The sequence below is a fragment of the Mustela nigripes genome, chromosome 12 (genome assembly GCF_022355385.1).
Source record: "Mustela nigripes isolate SB6536 chromosome 12, MUSNIG.SB6536, whole genome shotgun sequence".
Classification (NCBI taxonomy): domain Eukaryota; kingdom Metazoa; phylum Chordata; class Mammalia; order Carnivora; family Mustelidae; genus Mustela; species Mustela nigripes.
Genome location: NC_081568.1, coordinates 66,558,306 through 66,578,041, shown reverse-complemented (window position 1 = coordinate 66,578,041; position 19,736 = coordinate 66,558,306). Strand labels below are relative to the sequence as shown.

Sequence of the window (19,736 nt, the reverse complement as noted above, 5' to 3'; positions counted from 1 at the left end):
ATGGTCTTTATTAGGCCTGCATGTATCAACAAACAATAAAATATCTGTGAGCATTAAACTTTCAACACTTAATGCAGATATCAATGAATGTGCTTTGGATCCCGATATATGTGCCAATGGAATTTGTGAAAATTTACGTGGTAGTTACCGTTGTAATTGCAACAGTGGCTATGAACCAGATGTCTCTGGAAGAAACTGTATTGGTAAGTTGCTATATTTATAGAAGAGTATTGTATATAGTTTAATTTAATGAATTATAAGAGAAATCAAAATACAAATAAGTGAATAAAACTGCAGATCTTATAGTTTCTCTTGTTTCTTTCTTAGTACGAAGAGATAAAAATACTGGAATCCACCCAATTCTGTTACACAGTAACAAAGTTTTTAGTGGCATAACTTAGTATTTAAACCATTCTTATCAAATGAATGTATGCATACCCAATTTTTAGCCTGTTGTATTTCTGCATGTATCTTAATCCTGTAATTTTTCACTAAGGAATGGAATTCAGAGCTGATAGAGCAGTGTGGGTAATAAGAAGTTAAGAAAATAAAGTGTTACAGGTTGAGGAAAGTTTGACTTAAAAGGAAACAGCTAGTTGCTATAACTTACCCAAACATGATCACTGAGATTGGTTTTTCTTTTTGTAATTTATAAAAGAATGTTTGGAAAAACTCAAGTATATTGTTCATATATTCAAGAATTTGTGAAGAATTTAGGCTTTCTCATAGAGTACTTGATTCCACTTTTAAAAAATGAATGTTTTTAATCCATCATATGTAATAATTGTTACTAACCATTGGTGACTTACATCCAAGTATTGATGATTATAATTAGAAAGAAATATGTTTTTCTGTACTTGTGGTACTGGCTTTTATTGAGTATATTCATGCGATCTTGAGTTGAAGACAGACATACAGATAGATAGAAAGAGCTGCATTAAATGTCATGTACTTACAATAGATTTTGATACTCACAGGAAAGAGTATTGAAATTCATAAAAATATGTAAACCAGCTAGCTTATATTTACCAGAGGCAAAGTTGCTTCAAGCATAATTCCCAAGTGCAATTGAACACACAGGCACCCTACTGAAAACAGGGAGATTCTGTGAACATTTATAGACGACACGGTTTGTGGTGCTCCTTCACTTTTTAAAGTAGGTATATGCATAGTTTTGATAAGAATTAAAACTGCATTTTATAAATGTAAATGAAGGCAATTTTCATTTTTAGTTTGCTAGGGTTGCCTTAACAAGATACCAAAATTTGAGTTGCTTAAAGCAAAAGAAATGTCTTGTCTCACAGTTGTAAAGCCAGAAGTCTAAAATCAAGGCTTCCCGAGGGCTGTGCTCTTATGGCTCTGGGAGAGGATTCCTCCTTCCCTCATCTAGCCTCTGGTGTTTGCTTGCAGTCCTAATGTTCTTTGGCTTGTAGATGCATCACTGCAGTCACATGTCCATCTTTTCCCTATGTATTTTCACATCATCTTCCTGTTATCTCACATCATTTCATTTCCCCTTTTTTATGGACAGCAATCATATGGGATTACGGTTTACCCTAATTATGTCATTTTAACTTAATTACTTCTAAAACATTGCTATTTCCAAATAAGGTCACATTATGACTTCAGCATAACTTTTTTTGAGGGACACAATTTAACCCATAGCATCTGGGTTATTCACTAGTGGGTAAATAATTTGTGATAGGTACACTTAATGCAACAATCATGGGGAAATTTACAGTAATATTTAAAATATAAGGTTTTTAAAAATCAAGATTCAGAATTAGAGCAAAAACATAACATCCAAAGGAAAAAAATCAGATAAAACACCAAAAAAATAATGTTTATCAGAGCTGATGGTATCATAGCAAATATTTTTCTAATCTGTTTTCCAAATTTTCACAACATATATTGTATATCTTGTTTGGTATAAGGAACAATTATTATTTACAAGTCTAAAAGTGTAAGTTGAAGGAGCTTTTCTCTTGGAACTGCATTTTTTCTTTCTGTTATTAATTACACTTGCAAAAATAAATGTGGATAGGAAAGTAAAATTCAGTGTGAGCTTCTTAAACCTAAGCTGTAGATATTTTCTAGGCTGTTCTGGACCGCTAAAGGAATATACAAAATAGGTCATTAATTTCCCATTAAAAATGACCTTTTTTCTGAAGTAGAAACACAGTGCATAAAGAGTAGTAAACACCTTTTCTTTAGCTGCCATTTAATGTATTTTTATTATAATTTTAATCAGAAAAAATTTTTAGAAATCATCTGTTATTTTTTAATACATACAAATAAATATATAGGCAGTCAGTTTATTTTTTTATATATTTCATCAGTGCTTTAAAATACAAAGTGTGTGTGTGTGTGTGTGTGTGTGTGTGTGTGTGTGCATTTTCATTCCAGGGACTTCAAAACATTTTCACAGTAGCTATCACTATAGGAATGTCCCATATGAGTAAAACCAAATATATTTTGCTTAAGATCAAGGAATGTGCTTTGGGCATAAAAAGACTAAGAGTGGTGGGCAGATGGGTGAGATAGGCAAAGTGGATTAAGAAGTGCCAGCTTCCAGTTATAAAATAAATAAGTCGTGGGGATGAAAAGTACAGCATAGAGAATACACTCAATATTGTAAGAACTTTGTATGGTTGGGGACAGATGGTTCCTACACTTACCATGGTGAGCATTGCATAATGTATATAAGTATTGAATCACTGTGTTACAGACCTGAAACTCATATAATATTGTATGTCAACTATACTTGGACTAAAAGTATACTAATTTTCTAAAAGGAGAGATGAAATCAAGGAAGGATGAGAGAAAAAAAACAAATAAAAATAAAACCTCATTGGTCGCTGAGCTGTCCATTTCCCCATATGTATCTCCTGTCTTCCAATGGTTGCTTTCAGACATTGATGAGTGCTTGGTCAACAGACTGCTCTGTGACAATGGCCTATGCAGAAACACACCTGGGAGTTACAGCTGCACATGCCCCCCTGGGTATGTGTTCAGGACTGAAACAGAGACATGTGAAGGTAAGAGCCACCTTCTTCGCCTTACGTATGAGTAGTAAGTACCTAGATAGGCACAGATGTTCCTTAAGTACATGGATGAAATAAGATAGAAAACAGAGTGTTGTCTGAATTTATTGTTTAAATGTAATCATGTCTTTCAGCTCATCTGCCAGTTTTAGAAATAGCATGTACTGGGGCACCTGGCTGGCTCGGTAGGTGGAGTGTGTGACTCTTGATCTTGGGGTCCTGAGTTTGAGCCCCACATTGTGTGTAGAGATTCCTTAAATAAATAAGTCATTATTTCAAGAAAGAAAGAAAGAAGAGAGAGAAAGAAAAGAAAGGAAAAAAGGAAAGAAAGAGGGACAGAGGAAGGAAGGAAGGAAGGAAGGAAGGAAGGAAGGAAGGAAAGGAAGGAAGGAAATAGCATGTACCTAACCCAGTATACAAAATCGATCACTTTTGTTCCATTCAGATAAAATCTCAACAAACACTTTGAAGTTAGCGGTGGGGAGAAAAGTGAAAAGAGCCAGTGCATTTTACTTGCTGAAATTAAATGTCAGATTTTTGTTTGTTTTTTTTTCCCCTTTGAAAAACTACTGTGACACATTCACACTGGCCTTGGAGACCCTGAGTTGTAATGGCAAGGTCAGCCCTGAGGCATTTTATTTCTGACATGATTGCTGTGCCTCAGAGATTGGCCCAGAAAATATTTGGGGCTTGAGTAGAAATGGCTACCTTATATAAATTTATAGTCTAAGAAACTTTTCCTATTTGATGATTCAAAAGTTATTATTTGGGGTTCTAGATCATAAATCACTTTTTAAAAACGTCTTCATTTCCTTCTGACTACATTCCTGTACAGGGGACATTATGTGAGTGACTTCCATGACAAAAAGCCTCATTTCTGCTGAGATACCAGCTAAGCAGGCAGCATGCATCAGTTATGTTTTTGTTCCTTGATGAAAGTGCTGTGTTTCTCAGAATAATCTGTTGTATGACTACTGGTCATTGTTCTTTTTAAGTCTCACTGTGTGGGCCTGTAGAAGTGTTTGATGACATTCTCGAATCCAGAAACTGCTGCCAAAGTCATTTAAAAAAAAAAAAAAAAAGATTTCATCTTTAGTTATTTTGAACAGACCTTTCCTTATCTGTTAAAGTATTTATTTCTTAGTGACTCCATAGCCAAGAAAATGGCAATAGTAATATGATGCAAAAAGACGTTAACATTCTCTCTGTCTTATTGTTTCATTTCAAAGCATTCTTGTGAACAGAAATAAGTTAGGACTTGAACAACATGCCAGAACATGAGTGACTCAGCCAAAATCAATGAAATGCAATTACAAAGTGCGATTCTAAGTTTAGATTGAATTGGAGGGGCCATTGTAAAACAGTAATTAGCCTGGAAAAAAGAAGTAAAATAAAAAATAAAAGAGAACCTTGGATAAAATGTACTTTCTCTAAACTTAGTCCTATTAACTGTCCTTTTGGAGGAGCTCCTCCAAGAAGAGCACTCAACTTCAGTCCTAGTTAAAGTACTTGAGGATTCATCTTCTCCATAGAGTTTTGAAGATCTTTCTGTCAGACAGAAAAGAGGCTTTGCCAGTATGCTCACCTAGAATGTTTCCTAGCACCCATTCCCACCCCGCTCTGATACCTGTCATCCTTCAGAATTGCTCTGAGAAACTTCGTACTTTGTTCCTGACTTTCTGCTCTTTTTCCCACTGCCCTTTATCAGTTTTTACCTATTTTGTTTTTGAGGATAAGCTTATGTTAAATGTCAAGAAGCACTGAAAGCAAGAGCACTTTAGGACACCTTCTTGGTTTAACTAGGAAGCTGATGAACTTGTTTCCCTGTCCGCAGTCACAATATCCTTTGGTGCTATTATGAGAGAAGCACATGATGGGAAAAACTGAACTGTCTTTGAATCAGTTTGGTCCAAGTTCTATTTGTATACTGAATTTGTCAGTGACATTTATAGCATATTCCCACCATTTTAACAGGTAAAATGGGGTTGAAAGGTACGAAAGGCCCAAATACCAAAACATAAATCAAAGGTCGGGGACTCTCCTGCCTATAGGAACACTCAAAGAGTGGGAGCTAATAATGTTTAATAATAAAATGCAGGATGATTACATACACATGAGGAACATTAATACCAAATCAGGCAACAGCACTGGTTAGAATGAGTGCCCTTTATTTTTGTCCAGAGGATAATTGTTCCTGATAAATCTAAGCCTTTTCTTTAACATGAAATATGTATCTGTCATTCCTAGGAAAGAAGTTCATGTTATGTAGAGAAGAGAAATGACAGAGAACTATTTTGGCTGTAGTCTTACAACATTGCTCGAAATAAAAATGATTTATTGTGAGAAACCTAACCAAATAACTTAGTTCTCACTTTCTTCCCACTGCTAAGTTATTTGCATTTTATTAAGTGGCTTAAAGAAATAAAAAAACAACTTTAAGGCCACAAATCTCTTTTTCCCTTGGGTCTTCTTATTTCTGCCATTGCATTCACACAGTAAGTGTATCTGCCCAAAGCACTTCTCTTTTTTTCTGTTCTTTCTAAACCAATTTCCAAAGACGAGGCAGGGAAGTATGAGCAGATTCACTCGAGATTCATGCTTTCTCTGTATATATTTACTGTAGTCACTAATTTTCTTGTCATTTATGTTTTCAACAGGCTGTTTTAAATATATAATAAATAGCAATCATAATAAAGATCCTCTGATATTTCAGACTGAAGTTACAAAAAATTTATTTTCGTTTTCTCTGAGCTCTGTGAGTCTGTGAAAGTTAACATTTTTACAGCAAGCACTGTGGTTTAGATTGTGTTTCCAGTGACATAACTAGTTAAATGTAAACCAGATGTGCTTTGAAGTTTATTTCCAGGAATGTACAGTGAACTGTTTCAATTCCTGATTCCATGACATTTGTAACATAAAAACATTGTATTTAAAGAAAAATTAAACACTTGATATTTGTAGCTGTCATTGCATGGGTTTATAGTTTGGGAGCTTATAACTGCTTAATTTAGAATAGGAATTTGGAAATATATGTTACTGACATTTTGTTTTCTGGGGAGTGTCTTACAAATGAAATTAATGGGTGAATTATATATAGTTTGTCCTCAGATTACTTATCTCCTCCTTGTTTTCTTTGTTTGGGGGGTTGGTTTTTTGTTTTTTTGTTTTGTTTTGTTTTGTTTTTTGGGTTTTTTTTTTTCTCTCTGATACCTTTTTTACATTGTGTTTTTACTAAAAGAATTTCAGTATTCTGGAATAGATGTTTTCTTTCCAAATCTGTGCTGTATTTATAAAATCTGCTCTTGTATTTTTCCTTTAAGAGGATTTCTTGGCACAAACAACCTGAAGAAAAAAAGATGAATTCATATTTCTTCAGTTTCTACTTCATGAATTAAATTAGTACCTGTGTACTTCTTGAAGTAACAAAGTTCATAGCCATTTTCCACATTGATTTTTAAATGTGCATTTCAAGTCCACAGACTTGCAGATGAGTAGTGAGCCCTGCCTTTTCAAGACCAGTTTGGTTTATATTGACTTGAGACGTTCAGGCGAAAGCATTGTAGCATTTTAATTATTTTCATGTTTTCCTCAATATAGTATTTGATATTCAATTCAAAGAGGTGTTTAGAAAAAAGTGCTGTGGTGAACTCAGAAACCTGTGTTCAACAGCAACAAAAAAATGTCTTGAGGTATGCTGACCTATTTCACATAGTTAACCAAGTACAAAAAGAAATCTTTGCATCTCTTCTTTAAGTTGAGCGGTTGAATTTATACAGTCAGTTTTGGATATTGTTTCTATTACTTGGACCGAAGCCTGTATTTATTTTTAATTAACTCCTGTTAAACTAATTCTGTTGGCTTCAGATTTGCTTTAGTTACCACTTGAGAACATGGGCATGCTCTGTTTACTTCTGACCCTCAATAGCAATTGCTTATATTACATGGTCTAATTTGATTAAGGACTCAACTCAGATTAATGATAGGAAAGGTCTGTTCTAAGCAATTGAAAGTGATTTTTTTTATTTTACCAAAATCAATTGTGCTTTAACAGACTTCCCACACCATACATCTAAATGTGAACAGGCTGAAGAGAGAAGCAGGTATAGGGGCCTGGAAGAGAATGCTGTCCTCAGTATTAAAGCTTCATCCTAGTTTCCTGACTTGTACCCAGAAATTTGGAGTGAAAGCCAACATTGTGATACATTGTCTCTAATACAGGCTTTTTATTCTTGTGAAAGCTCCCAGAGCCACAGATGACAGAAACAGTCAACCTTTGTTTGTGCACAACATATTGTACCCAGGAATATATATGTTGCTTTCCATGTATTCAGATTTCAGGTTTCCCACAGGGCAATTATATCTTATTAAGGGGGAAATCAATTCAATTTACATAAAGTTGCACTGAAATAGTGACGAGTAACACACTAACCCCTTTGCAATATTGGCTGATTCCTATAGTCCTCCTGAGCCCCTAGCCATGTCTGTGTGTATCCACACTGTGAAATTCATGTCTCCATTCCCCATTCACTTTATGCCTCATAGATCCATATTAAAATTGCAAGAGCCAAGTTTACCAGACATTCTGGCATAGCATGGCTTGTTGGAATAATATTTTCCAGAAACACATGGCAGTTCTAACAGAATGTTTTCCTTCTGGATTGTAGATATAAATGAATGTGAAAGCAACCCATGTGTCAATGGGGCCTGCAGGAACAACCTTGGATCTTTCAATTGTGAATGTTCTCCTGGCAGTAAACTCAGCTCAACAGGATTGATCTGTATTGGTAAGACTTATGCACAGTGCTGGGGTTTTGGTTTCACTGCCAACCTGAGTGGGAACTGCAGACCTTAACCATGGATGCAAACTGAACATGATCACAGGAAGCTAGTAATTAGGAGTTGCATTAGTTGTTTGCTCTCATTATTGAGATGGGAGTAAAAATGGTGGTGTAAATGGGCAGACTCTTGAATGCTGTTAGCTTCTAAGAAGCATTCCTTTCATGTGAGTAGATCTATTATGCTGTAAGTTATGAGTATTTGCATACCACACACATACTTACATTCACTACCCTGAGAATGCCCCAGGTACCGTACATTCAAATCCCGGCTGCATACTTTTTATAACAAGCTTCAAAACAAAAATATGAGAGTTGGGACTCATTAACAGGACAAGAATTTGAAGACTGTAAACTTTAAACATATAGAAGGAATTTATTATTTTTTTTTATTTCACCCATCAATCATGAAGGGTGAAATAAATCACCCATCAATCAGGAAGGACAGGAAAAAAAGAGAACTGTTTTCTTAGTTCAGAAATCTCTCAGGAGAAAGATTCCGAAACTTCCAACCTGCATCTTTTTGTATGTTTGAAAACATGTAAGGTCAGGTTGTGATAATGATGGTAGGACATGTATAAAATGGTCTGATCTATTACTGTAAAAAGCAGTCCAGCACATGCAAGGGGAAGAACTGGACCAGTGTCCGTGACTCCATTGGCCAGGCACAGGACAATTCATACGATTAGCTGGTATCCACTTTTAATGTAAACTCAATCTGTATTTTCATATAGGAAGGTATTTTAGTTCTACACAGTACCAGATAAATCTCCAGTTTTTGTTTGTTTTCCAGTTAATATGAATTTCCATTTCATGTTTGCCAAAGACAATAGTGTTTTCGGTATAATGTCTGATGCTAACAATGTTTATCTGGATGGTAGAGGACCTGTTTGTTACACAAAGGGAAATGACCAGGGACAAATGAAAACCTGTCCTTTGGGAAAATGCCAGCTCCTCATCTCTCAGTGAGGGGGAGCTGATGAAATTTGACCCTTGCTCAACTCTCCATATTAGGAAATAGACTGCTATCTGCCTAGCACATTATATCTTTTCTTACAGAATTCCACTGGGGGAGGGACAGAGGTTGGAACAGGTGAGGCAGAAATATTTTTGCTAGGCCACAATTAACAACTGAGATAGAGTCATTTTATTGTTCAAAAGAAATGAACTCAGCATTAACTAATGTCAGTTAATTGTCAATTAAAATCAATAAATTAATGTCTCAGAAAATTAAACCTATATGCCACTTAGGTATCAAAAGTATCTTAGTTTTTTGCCTTATCCTAAAAGCTTGTATCATTTTGGCCTTTTACTGTGTATTTATTAGTGAAAAAAGAGCAAAGACTTTTTACTCCTGAGTCATTATGTTGGGCAACTAAACACCACTGTATTTTTCTCAGTAGTGTGTTAGGAGTTTTTGTTGGTTGTGATCAAATTTGAATATCCCAGCCTAGAGCTGCTCAGAAAGAAATTTACTTAACATTTTAAAATTTTAGACATCATTTTATGTTTTTTCCATTGAAAACAAAATTCTAGCTTTTAACAAGGAAATAGATCGTAAAACATACACAGGGAAAACTACAAAATTTTTTAATAGGACTGACAGTGGCTCTAATCAGTGATCAGCCTCCAAACTGCTCTTTCCTAGGAAGCATGTGTCTATCCACATGCTGAAAAAGATTCCCCAGTGTGCTTACTAATGTAAAATTAAGTTAGAGTGTATAGGAACTAGATAGACACTTAGAATGTTTAGAGATTTAGAATATATTGTGCAAACTCCTTAAATATAAATTAATCTTAAACTGTTCTGTAAATTGCTTGAAGAGACTTGTATTCTGGTTAAAAATTATTAAATACCATAGAACAGTACATTTGATTAGCTTTTTCTACATGACATGGCTCGACATCCAATGGCTCCCTGTAATCCAGACCAATTTCCTTCATCTTTGGCTTCGGTCTGCGTGCTGTCCTCAGATTCCATGGATGTGGCAAGGACAGTAGCCTCCATGGTATCAATACAGTGTCCTTCCTTCTTTCTTATCTTCTGTGTTAGCAGTGCTCTTTGCTCACACCTTCTCAAGTTTTCCATTTTTTTGGTCTTCTCTTCTCCTTTTACATTTCTGGCCCCTTTTTCTCCATTTCCTTTGTTACATTTTCCGTATCATCCTGCCCTCAAGCTTGAAGTGTCTCCCTGGTCAGCTCCTTGAACCTCTTGCCTTCTCTATCTACAGTCACGCTTAAATGGCCCCTACATTGACCTTCAAATGTATCTGTCATTCCTCAACCTCCCCACTGATTCCAGACTTGGATTTCCAACTCTCTGCACATTGTCTTCATTTGGATGTCCAATGAATATTTCAAAGGTAGCATGGCCAAAATACAATTGCTGTCTTTTGGCTTGAACCTGTGTCTCCCAGAATCATTTCTGTCTTGGGAAATGTAAATTCCATTTTTACAATCAGCAGCCTCAAAATCTTTGGAGCCATCTTTGATGCCTTTCTTTCAAACACCACATTGAATCCGTCAGCAATTCCTGTTGATTGTATTTGACATTTATGCATATTCTAATCTCTTCTCACCACCACTGTCCCCCCAGTCCAAGCCCCCAATATTTCTCTTCTTGATTTTTACTGTAGCATCTGTCTCATTTTTGTTTTCTTGATATTTACCACCCTACAGTCTTCACTCAGAGGTCATTTTTTAAGCAAGGACTTCTCCAACTGCCCTAGATAATAGAACAGTCTTTCTCCAACGTACACTGTCAAGACTGCTTATCCTGCTTTATTTTTTTCAGCATTCTTAAGCAGCCCCTGACCACATAGCTGTGTAATTACATCTGATGTGTGTATGTCTATATACACACAGAAAATCAATCCGAGCGAGAGAGATGAATATGTACCTGTGTATCAGTGCATTTTGTAACTTTTAAGCCTCATACCACACCAGTCAGAAGCATGATGTTGCAAAATGGAACAGCTCTGAAATCAGACTGTGTAGCCTTGACTTGTGATGGGGACACTAAACTAGGTGGGTGACCTTGGGTAAACTAGTTGACCTCTGCGGGCCTCCTTTTTCTCATCTGCAAGTTACCTGTACTTTAGAGGCCATTTTAACAAGTAAGTAAACAAACATGTGAAAAGCCAATAAAAAGCCTGTAATTGGAGTCCTGATACAAATGGTCTGATGAGAAAGTTTTTTTCAGGGACGCCTGGGTGGCTCAGTTGGTTAAGCAGCTGCCTTCGGCTCAGGTCATGATCCCAGCATCCTGGGATCGAGTCCCACATCGGGCTCCTTGCTCCGCGGGGAGCCTGCTTCTCCCTCTGACTCTGCCTTCCACTCTGTCTGCCTGTGCTCGCTCTCGCTCGCTCTCTCTCTGACAAATAAATAAATAAAATCTTTAAAAAAAAATAAAAAAAAAAAAAATAAAATAAAAAAAAAAGAGAAAGTTTTTTTCACATGCACCCCGTTTTCACCCAAACTGAATCTCAAAGCAGAAGAAAGCAAAGTGGACATCCAGCTCTTTTCTACAACTTGGCCCTGTCCTTTTTTGTATCTAGTCAAGGATGCAGTTATTTTATTCTGACCTCTGTCCCCAAGGCCTCACGCTGCAGGGGACTTCCTCCTACCTGCTTGTGTCTGGTAAGGAATCAGAAACCACAGTTTCTTCCTTCCCAGCACTGCCAATTTCACTGTAATTTTCTTTCTCTGTTTCCCACCATGCTTTGTTTTTACTGTTGAATTTGGCAGTGAAACTTTACCATATTATTAAATGAATTTTAAGGTAAATATTATAGGTACATACTTTTTCTTTATTGTTCTCCAAGGCTGTGAGCCACAATATGTTGCTAAATTGTTGTCAAACTCTTGTACAGACAGGCTGCCTAGCAGTCACCCGAGGAGTTTGTCAAATGCAAGCTCCCGGGCCGCACACCTGGGCACTTGGGAACCCGCCATTTTAATTAGAACTTTGGTAATGTTGTGCACCCCAAACTGGGAGCCGCAGTACTGCAAGGAGAACTTCAGGTATGATTTCTTTTACCTGAATTGTCCTGGCCCTGCCCACTGGGACTGCATTCCTCATGATCATTCTGAAGGCTGCCACGCAGCAGTCACAGAAGGGAGAGCCTCACTTACGTGTGCTGTACACAGCTAAAATGTAAGAGCACTGAGCATGAGGTGGTTGGATATATATCCTTTTTATATTAAATCTCCTATTTTTTCATGTAGTTCACCATAAGCATGTATTCTTTTTTGAACTAGAGACAATGTTACACATATACTATGTAAAGGCAAACACCTGAAAGAAAATCTGTCACTCACTAGCCCTGGTGTATCTTTGTGGTGGTTTTATAGGCGATGTTTCTTTTCTTCATCTTGTTGATTTTTTGGTAAATTATTCATCAAACAATTATCTTCAGTTAGAGAAAACAGTTTCTCTGTAATAGGACATAAATTGTGTGCGATATGTTTGGTGGGGGACTACAAGAAAAGGGAATGATTTAAGGAATTTTTGGGGGCAAAATCTTAAGTATCAAAGCATTTATCATAAAAGATCAATCTTTCTCCTTTTTTATGCATTTTTACTACAAGTAATCATCTTGTTGTGGTAATTCACTGAGGTTGTGAATACCAGCGTAAAATCTTGGACAACAGCGCCACTCACAGAGTATCTGTAGATGTAGCTGTATTAGTTGTCATATCCTGTGAGATGTACATGGTATAATTATTTGATTTATGTGTATGTAATATACTATTTTTAAAATACATGTACACATAAATTTGCTCAAAAAGTATACATTAAAACATTTTAAAAATCATGCTTTTGTTAAGTACTGTAAGAATTGCCTTTGTTGTATATGAGTGAATTATATTATCTTCAGAGAAGAGAGCTTCCCATCCCTTCCTGCTCCTTTTCAGACAGCCTGAAAGGAACATGTTGGCTCAACATCCAGGACAACCGCTGTGAGGTAAACATTAATGGAGCCACTCTGAAGTCGGAATGCTGTGCCACACTCGGAGCTGCCTGGGGAAGCCCCTGTGAACGGTGTGAACTAGGTATGGGCCTGCCCCAGAACTCCTGTTGGGCTTCTCATTGGAAAGCTGATCCTTTAGCTAGGTGGGCATCTGTTTCCCTATGTATTTCCATAGAGAGGAAGACCATAAGATCATTACCCTCCCTAGAATATCTTCTCTGGTGAAATCTATTCACTTAATGAAATATGTATCTTGTTTATCCTTTTTCTGTAAGCAGACCTTTTGAGCATTTTCAACAAGAAAGGGAATTTCTGGTATTTAGCTGCTAGGTGATTGTCAATGCCCTCCAGTGATTTTGTTTGCAAATGTCCAAACAGAATGTGATGTCTCTTTCCTTTAAGCCTTTTTTACTTGCTTTCTTGTAATTCAGCTGACATTGTGAAAGCAAAAATGAATTGTAAGAAAAACTATGAGGATCTCCATGTAGGTCAACCCTGCCCGGAATTAGCACAGTGTGTCATATGCCACCCTGAATTGAATGGAGGGCACCTGGAGTCCTTGGCTTCTAAGATCCCAGCTTGTGGTTTCTATTCAATTCAACTTAGATTCCATTATACTGTTTCCTGATCTTAAAACCATTGTATTTTCTCTTACAATGAAGTAAAAAACATGTCTGTTGTTCTCACAGATACAGCTTGCCCAAGAGGGTTTGCCAGGATTAAAGGTGTTTCTTGTGAAGGTGAGTGTATACTTGGATGATACTGTAAGTATTTAGAGCAGTAAGAAAATGAACATTCACTTTAGAGATATTTATCATTTTTAAAAGCCTTAAATTGCAGTAAAAATACTGAAAGGAATCAACAAATGCTTTAGAATAATACTTTCAGAAAATAGCTTAGAGTTCCCCCTTTCTCCTTTTTTTGTGCTGTTGGGTAATTTTTTACAGGGACATCATTAGGCATAAAGGCACAAAACAGCTAGGAAAGGAGCGTGTCTGGGCAGTTTTATGGACAGGCAAAACTGTGGTAATTTTCACAGCTGGTACCTAGGAAACCCGGTGGTTGTGTTGTGGAATATTTCTGTTCAACTCAAGTAATAATCCACATTGTATTACAGATTGAATATACTATATGGGAAGACTCCACCTGCTTTTTCTATTTCTAACATCTTTATCCCTCTGCTTGCTTGATTTCCCTGCAGACGTTAATGAGTGTGAGGTATTTCCTGGCGTTTGTCCAAATGGACGCTGTGTCAATAGCAAAGGATCTTTTCATTGTGAGTGTCCCGAAGGCCTCACATTGGATGGAACTGGCCGTGTGTGTTTGGGTGAGATTCATGTCTTTATGTATTTTATGCCTGAAACCAGGGATGGATTTTTCTTATTTCTTGGGCATTCACCTCAAACTTCAAAATCATTGGGTCGATAGCTGGAAAACTGGCTTTAAATGAGATATTTGGTGGGGGGCATCACTAGAGGATATTTTTTAAAGTGACTGTCTTTAAATGACATGGATTCTTATAAATATAGAAAGTTGGTACTGCTCAAAAACTATCTCAAAATTTAGTTTCTTTAATCAGATATTTTAAGCAGTTTCAGTCATTCACACTGGTCAATGGAATAAGAGAACTATGTATATTTTGAACATAAAAGAAGAATTGAAGACTAGTGTTAGGAGTCAACATTTATCAGTTCATTACAGCTGCACTCTTAGATAAGACAGTGGGGAAGGTCATAGGCAAGGTTTTTGTTGTTTCTCTTTGAAAACATTGCTTCATTCTAGTCATTCTTTTACCACCTTAGAGTTTTAATTAAGTTTTCTTAATGCTTTATTTTGTAAAGATCTAAAATGTAGAAGCTTTCTTTCAACATCATTAGTATGCAGATGCATACTTGGGTGGTACCTGGCTTTCTCAGCTCTTGGAGCATGTGACTTGATCTCAAGGTCATGAGTTGGAGCCCCGTTGTTGGGTGTAGAGATTAATTCAAATAAATACATAAAAATAAAAGACTTTTATTTTTGACTTCATCATTTTCAGACTCATGCTTAACTGAATATGAGTTTCATGATTGAAAAATAAACTTTTCCTTATTGTATCTAAGTAATGTTTTATTTATTTAAGGGATTTTTTTCCAATATGCTCTGGAACAGTAAGTTTTAGTTTGTGAAATAACTTTATATAGGTTTGTATTTGAAATTTAAGCTTGTAGACAAAACATGAGTAATGACAGTCTTATATTCAAAGATCTTTAAGGTATTTAAATGTATTGGTGATTTTATTTTTTAAAAAATCTTTTACTTCTTTATTAGAGTGAGCATGAGCAGTGGGGAGGGGCAGAGAGAGAGGGAGAAACAGGCTTCCAGGTGAGCAGGGAGCCCCACGTGGAGCTCCATCCCAGGACTCTGATCACAATCTGAGCAGAAGGCAAACGCTTAACTGACTAAGCCACTCAGATGCCCCACATGTATCAGTGATTTTTAAAATTAATAGTACAAAATATTTGCAGCACTGTCCGGAGTCATTATAATAACATGAATTTCATTTTAAGCTAATTTTAAATAGTGTATTTAAATTAGGATACAAAGTATGGCTATAAAGTCATGTAGAATTGGTTAGGAATTATATAATATCTGGGACATGGGCATTAAGGAGGGCATGTGATGTGATGTGATGAGCACTGGGTGTTATACCCAACTAATGAATCATTGAATGCTACATCAAAAACTAATGATGTACTGTATGTTGGCTAATTGAATTTAAATTTTTTAAAAAAAAGGGAATAAAAAAAGAAATGATAAAATCCAAAGTCTAAAAATAAAATTCTTTTCAGATTTTTATTATTAAATTATCCAGAAAGGTTAGAAAAAAAGTAAAGTATCTTTTGAAGATGTCAAATAATATCTTCAGTATGGTCCAATGACTAATAATATCAAATTGCCTTCTGTAGCAAAAGGATATTATATGTGAAGATATAACTGATTGTAAATTATTACTCAACAAAATAAATTACAAAAAATATCACTCAAAATCACACCTTTTATAAGGTTCTAAAAAGACGTATTAGAGTCTTCATGTAGGTACTTCGGTTGTTTTTGTCACTACTTGAATTATGGTACAAAAAAGAATTGTGGCTGGGATGTGAGGAAGTTACAAGAAGAGACTGACATCTGAATATGTAAAATATGCTGAGAAGAGAGTAGAGACAGACTGCTCTGATAGAAACTGATCTAGATCAGGGGTCCAAATTCAAACACTTTCCGAGCCCAGGCAGGTAACATAAATGAGGGCAGTGGTAGTAAGGCGTAGTGAGGACCACAGCAAACTGTATAGCACATGAACTATCCAGAGGTTTCCAAACACATACTTTAATTTCTGCCCAAGTCAGTAAAAATATTCCCAGGCCATATGTAGCCAGTGTGCAGGGTTTTAATTCCTGAGGCAAATCTGGACTTGGGTCGGTGTAGCAAAGACACAAGATTACTCTGTCAGGTTCTCCTGACTCTTTACACATTAAGTTCAAGTGATTTAGAGGGTGTTTTGTTTTGTTTTGTTTTTAGCTAATCTCGCTTCTTGAACAAATTACATCAGTGACCTCAGAAATAGTTTGACTTAGTCTCTAGTTCTCAGGATACCTAAATGAAACTTGTATATCTTATTAAGATCCTTACTTCCTGATGGTGTTGGATGGAGTTGGTTGTGACTGAGAAGGGTTGTGACTGAGAAGGGTGTCTTAAGGTCATGAGGCTCCCAGGATTACTGCCATACCTCATGCTGGTAGGGAGCATGACTTTGGGGCTGGTATTGGTGCAGATACATAGGCAGAATCACCTACTGTGTTTGTTCAGTCTACCAAACCAGAATGAAGATTTACCATAGTGATTTCTTTCTTTAAAAATAGGACTTTTGGGGTGCTTGGGTGGCTCAGTGGGTTAATGCCTCTGCCTTCGGCTCAGGTCATGATCCCAGGGTCCTGGGATCGAGCCCCGCATCAGGCTCTCTGCTCAGTGGGGAACCTGCTTCCTCCTCTCTCTCTGCCTGCCTCTCTGCCTACTTGTGATCTCTGTCTGTCAAATAAATAAATAAAATCTTTAAAAAAAAATAGGACTTTTTAGTTGAAAATAGAGCTACCCTATGACCCAGCAATTACACTACTGGGTATTTACCCAAAAGATACTCATGTGGTGATCCAAAGGGGCACATGCACCCAAATGTTTATAGCAGCAATGTCCACAATAGCCAAGCTATGGAAAGAACCTAGATGTCCTTCAACAGATGAATGGATAAAGAAGATGAGATGTATATATATATACAATGGAATACTATGCAGCCGTCAAAAGAAATGAAATCTTGCCATTTGCGACTTGGATGGAACTAGAGGGTATTATGCTTAGTGAAATAAGTCAATCAGAGAAAGACAACTATCATGTGATCTCCCTGATATGAGGAAGTGGAGATGCAATGTGGGGGGTTTGTGGGGTAGGAAAAGGTTAAATGAAACAATGTGGGATCAGGAGGGAGACAAACCATAAGAGACTCTTAATCTCACATAACAAACTAAGGGTTGCTGAGGGAGGCGGGTAGGGAGAGGGTGGTGGAGTTATGGACATTGGGGAGGGTATGTGCTATTCTGAGTGCTGTGAAGTGTGTAAACGTGGCGATTCACAGACCTGTAACCCTGGGGCTAATAATACATTATATGTTTATAAAAAAAATTATTTTAAAAATAGGACTTTTTAATTACCATCCTTGGAAGTGGACATGACTGTAAGCTAAAGGAGGTTGCTCGGGTTGGTGCTTCCTTAGCTTGAGCACTTGAAAGAATCATAATTGACAGAAACTAAAATAGTAAATACATTATATTTCCATAATGGAAATATAAACAAATAAATAAATAACTCTGTTAAATAACTGTCAAGTTTAAGAAAAGATGTAATGTCTTGAAAGGCTTTCATCAAATAAAACATTTGATTAAAGCAAATCTTTTTTACCTCATTATCCATATAGCAAAGCATTTGACTGTAGTTGGACCAACAGCTCTGCTGACTAACAGATAAATGTGTTATTTACAGATCATGCTAATTTATCCTATCTTTTGAGTCTTGTCGGTCTTCTAAGATCCTGGTATGTTTCAAGATTGAAGGGAAAATGTGACATTTAAGCAAATAATTTGGCCCCCGACTAGGGCAAATTTACATAATGCAGGACAAAAACCATGATGCCAAAGGTAAATTTGACAGGAAAAAAAAAAAAAACTTTGTAAGATTTTTTTTTTTTTAATTTATCCATTGGAGAGAGAGAGTGAGTGAGAGAAAGCATGAGAGGGGAGAAGGTCAGAGGGAGAAGCAGACTCCCTGCAGACCTGGGTGCCCTATGTGGGACTGGATCCCAGAACTCCGGGATCATGACCTGAGCTGAAGGCAGTCACTCAATCAACTGAGCCACCCAGGTCCCCCTAAATAACTTTAAATGCAAAAACTTTTTTTTTTTTTTTTCATTTGTAAACCTGTTTTAATAGTTGTCCCAAGTTGACAGATAGATTACAGTTGATTATTTAATGCTTCTGGCTGGGACAGGACAGAACTGGTCACAAGCAACTTTAAGTAGTTCAGTGATCAAGAAGAATCTGTCACTAAAATAATCTTATTCTTTCTGAAGTGAGCAAAAAGGGATGATGGATGATGACAAGGAGGAGTCTGGTCACAAATGAACCTTTCCTTCCTGAAGGCATCTTATGAGAATAAAGTAATACCGAGAAACCCACCTTTGCTCGCTTTAAGAGAGTGTCATTATGGAGTCCATTCCAGGAGGTCAGGGACTCTGCCTCTTACCCATTATCGTATCTCCAGAGCTCGGCATCATCGCTGGTGCCAAGCAGAAACTCAGTATATGAATGGTCAGTGAGTGTGACACCTTCCTCTCAAACTGTGCTTTCACTTGCTGTGTAGACATCCGCATGGAGCAGTGTTACTTGAAGTGGGATGAAGATGAATGTGTCCATCCTGTTCCTGGAAAGTTTCGCATGGATGCCTGCTGCTGTGCAGTGGGGGCAGCTTGGGGCACGGAGTGTGAGGAATGCCCCAAACCTGGCACCAAGGAGTACGAGACCCTGTGCCCCCGGGGGCCGGGCTTTGCTAACAGAGGGGACGTTCTTACTGGGCGGCCATTTTACAAAGGTAACTCTCAAGGTCGTGTCGACCTCTCTGCCCCAAAGCCTACCTGCCACTTTCTCTCAGATTTGGTTTTGCTTTACGCATATAATTTGCCACTTCATTTTTTTTTTGTTAAACATGGTTTATGGCCAGCCTTAGGGCCTAGGAATATAAATCACCTATATAGGCGTTTCTGAAGTAAAGATGTAAAACACACCACTGATCTCACTTTCCCTACATCCTCCCACACTGTACCTCTGCTTCCCTTAGTGCAGCCTGACCAGCTGGAGCCCTGATGTAGCAAAAAGCTCCCTATCCCCCAACCCTTACCAAATGAATGGTCAGAAGGAAAGATATCAGAACCCTTCGCTAAAAAATGCAGAATCTTTTTCACATGTGGAACTTTCTCTGGGGCATCTGTGTGATGACTGGCAGTGTTGAGGGCCCTGTTTGGACTTGGGAACATTATTTGCCATCATGATAGATTTGCAGCTTTCACTGAGGAACCCACATGTTTAGATCAACTGGCTCTCTGTTCCTGCTTTGTTCTGCTTTCAGATATCAATGAATGCAAAGCTTTTCCTGGGATGTGTACTTACGGCAAGTGCAGAAATACAATTGGCAGCTTCAAGTGCCGTTGCAACAGTGGCTTTGCTCTGGACACAGAGGAAAGAAACTGCACAGGTGAGACTGCTCTCTGGCTGGATTTGGCCAACCCTGGCTCCCTTCCTTTG

General features: G+C 37.3%; 1 protein-coding gene across 1 annotated transcript in view; it reads left to right on the top strand.

The window, feature by feature from the left end:
* The window catches only part of FBN2 (fibrillin 2), a 250,558-nt gene that overhangs the window by 156,343 nt on the left and 74,479 nt on the right, over positions 1–19,736 (top strand). The window contains exons 17-24 of the mRNA XM_059417490.1: positions 78–203; positions 2,913–3,038; positions 7,709–7,828; positions 12,797–12,934; positions 13,542–13,592; positions 14,054–14,179; positions 18,799–19,026; positions 19,561–19,686. Of these exons, the coding sequence (XP_059273473.1) occupies positions 78–203; positions 2,913–3,038; positions 7,709–7,828; positions 12,797–12,934; positions 13,542–13,592; positions 14,054–14,179; positions 18,799–19,026; positions 19,561–19,686 (1,041 nt within the window). The remainder of the gene's footprint in view (positions 1–77; positions 204–2,912; positions 3,039–7,708; positions 7,829–12,796; positions 12,935–13,541; positions 13,593–14,053; positions 14,180–18,798; positions 19,027–19,560; positions 19,687–19,736) is intronic.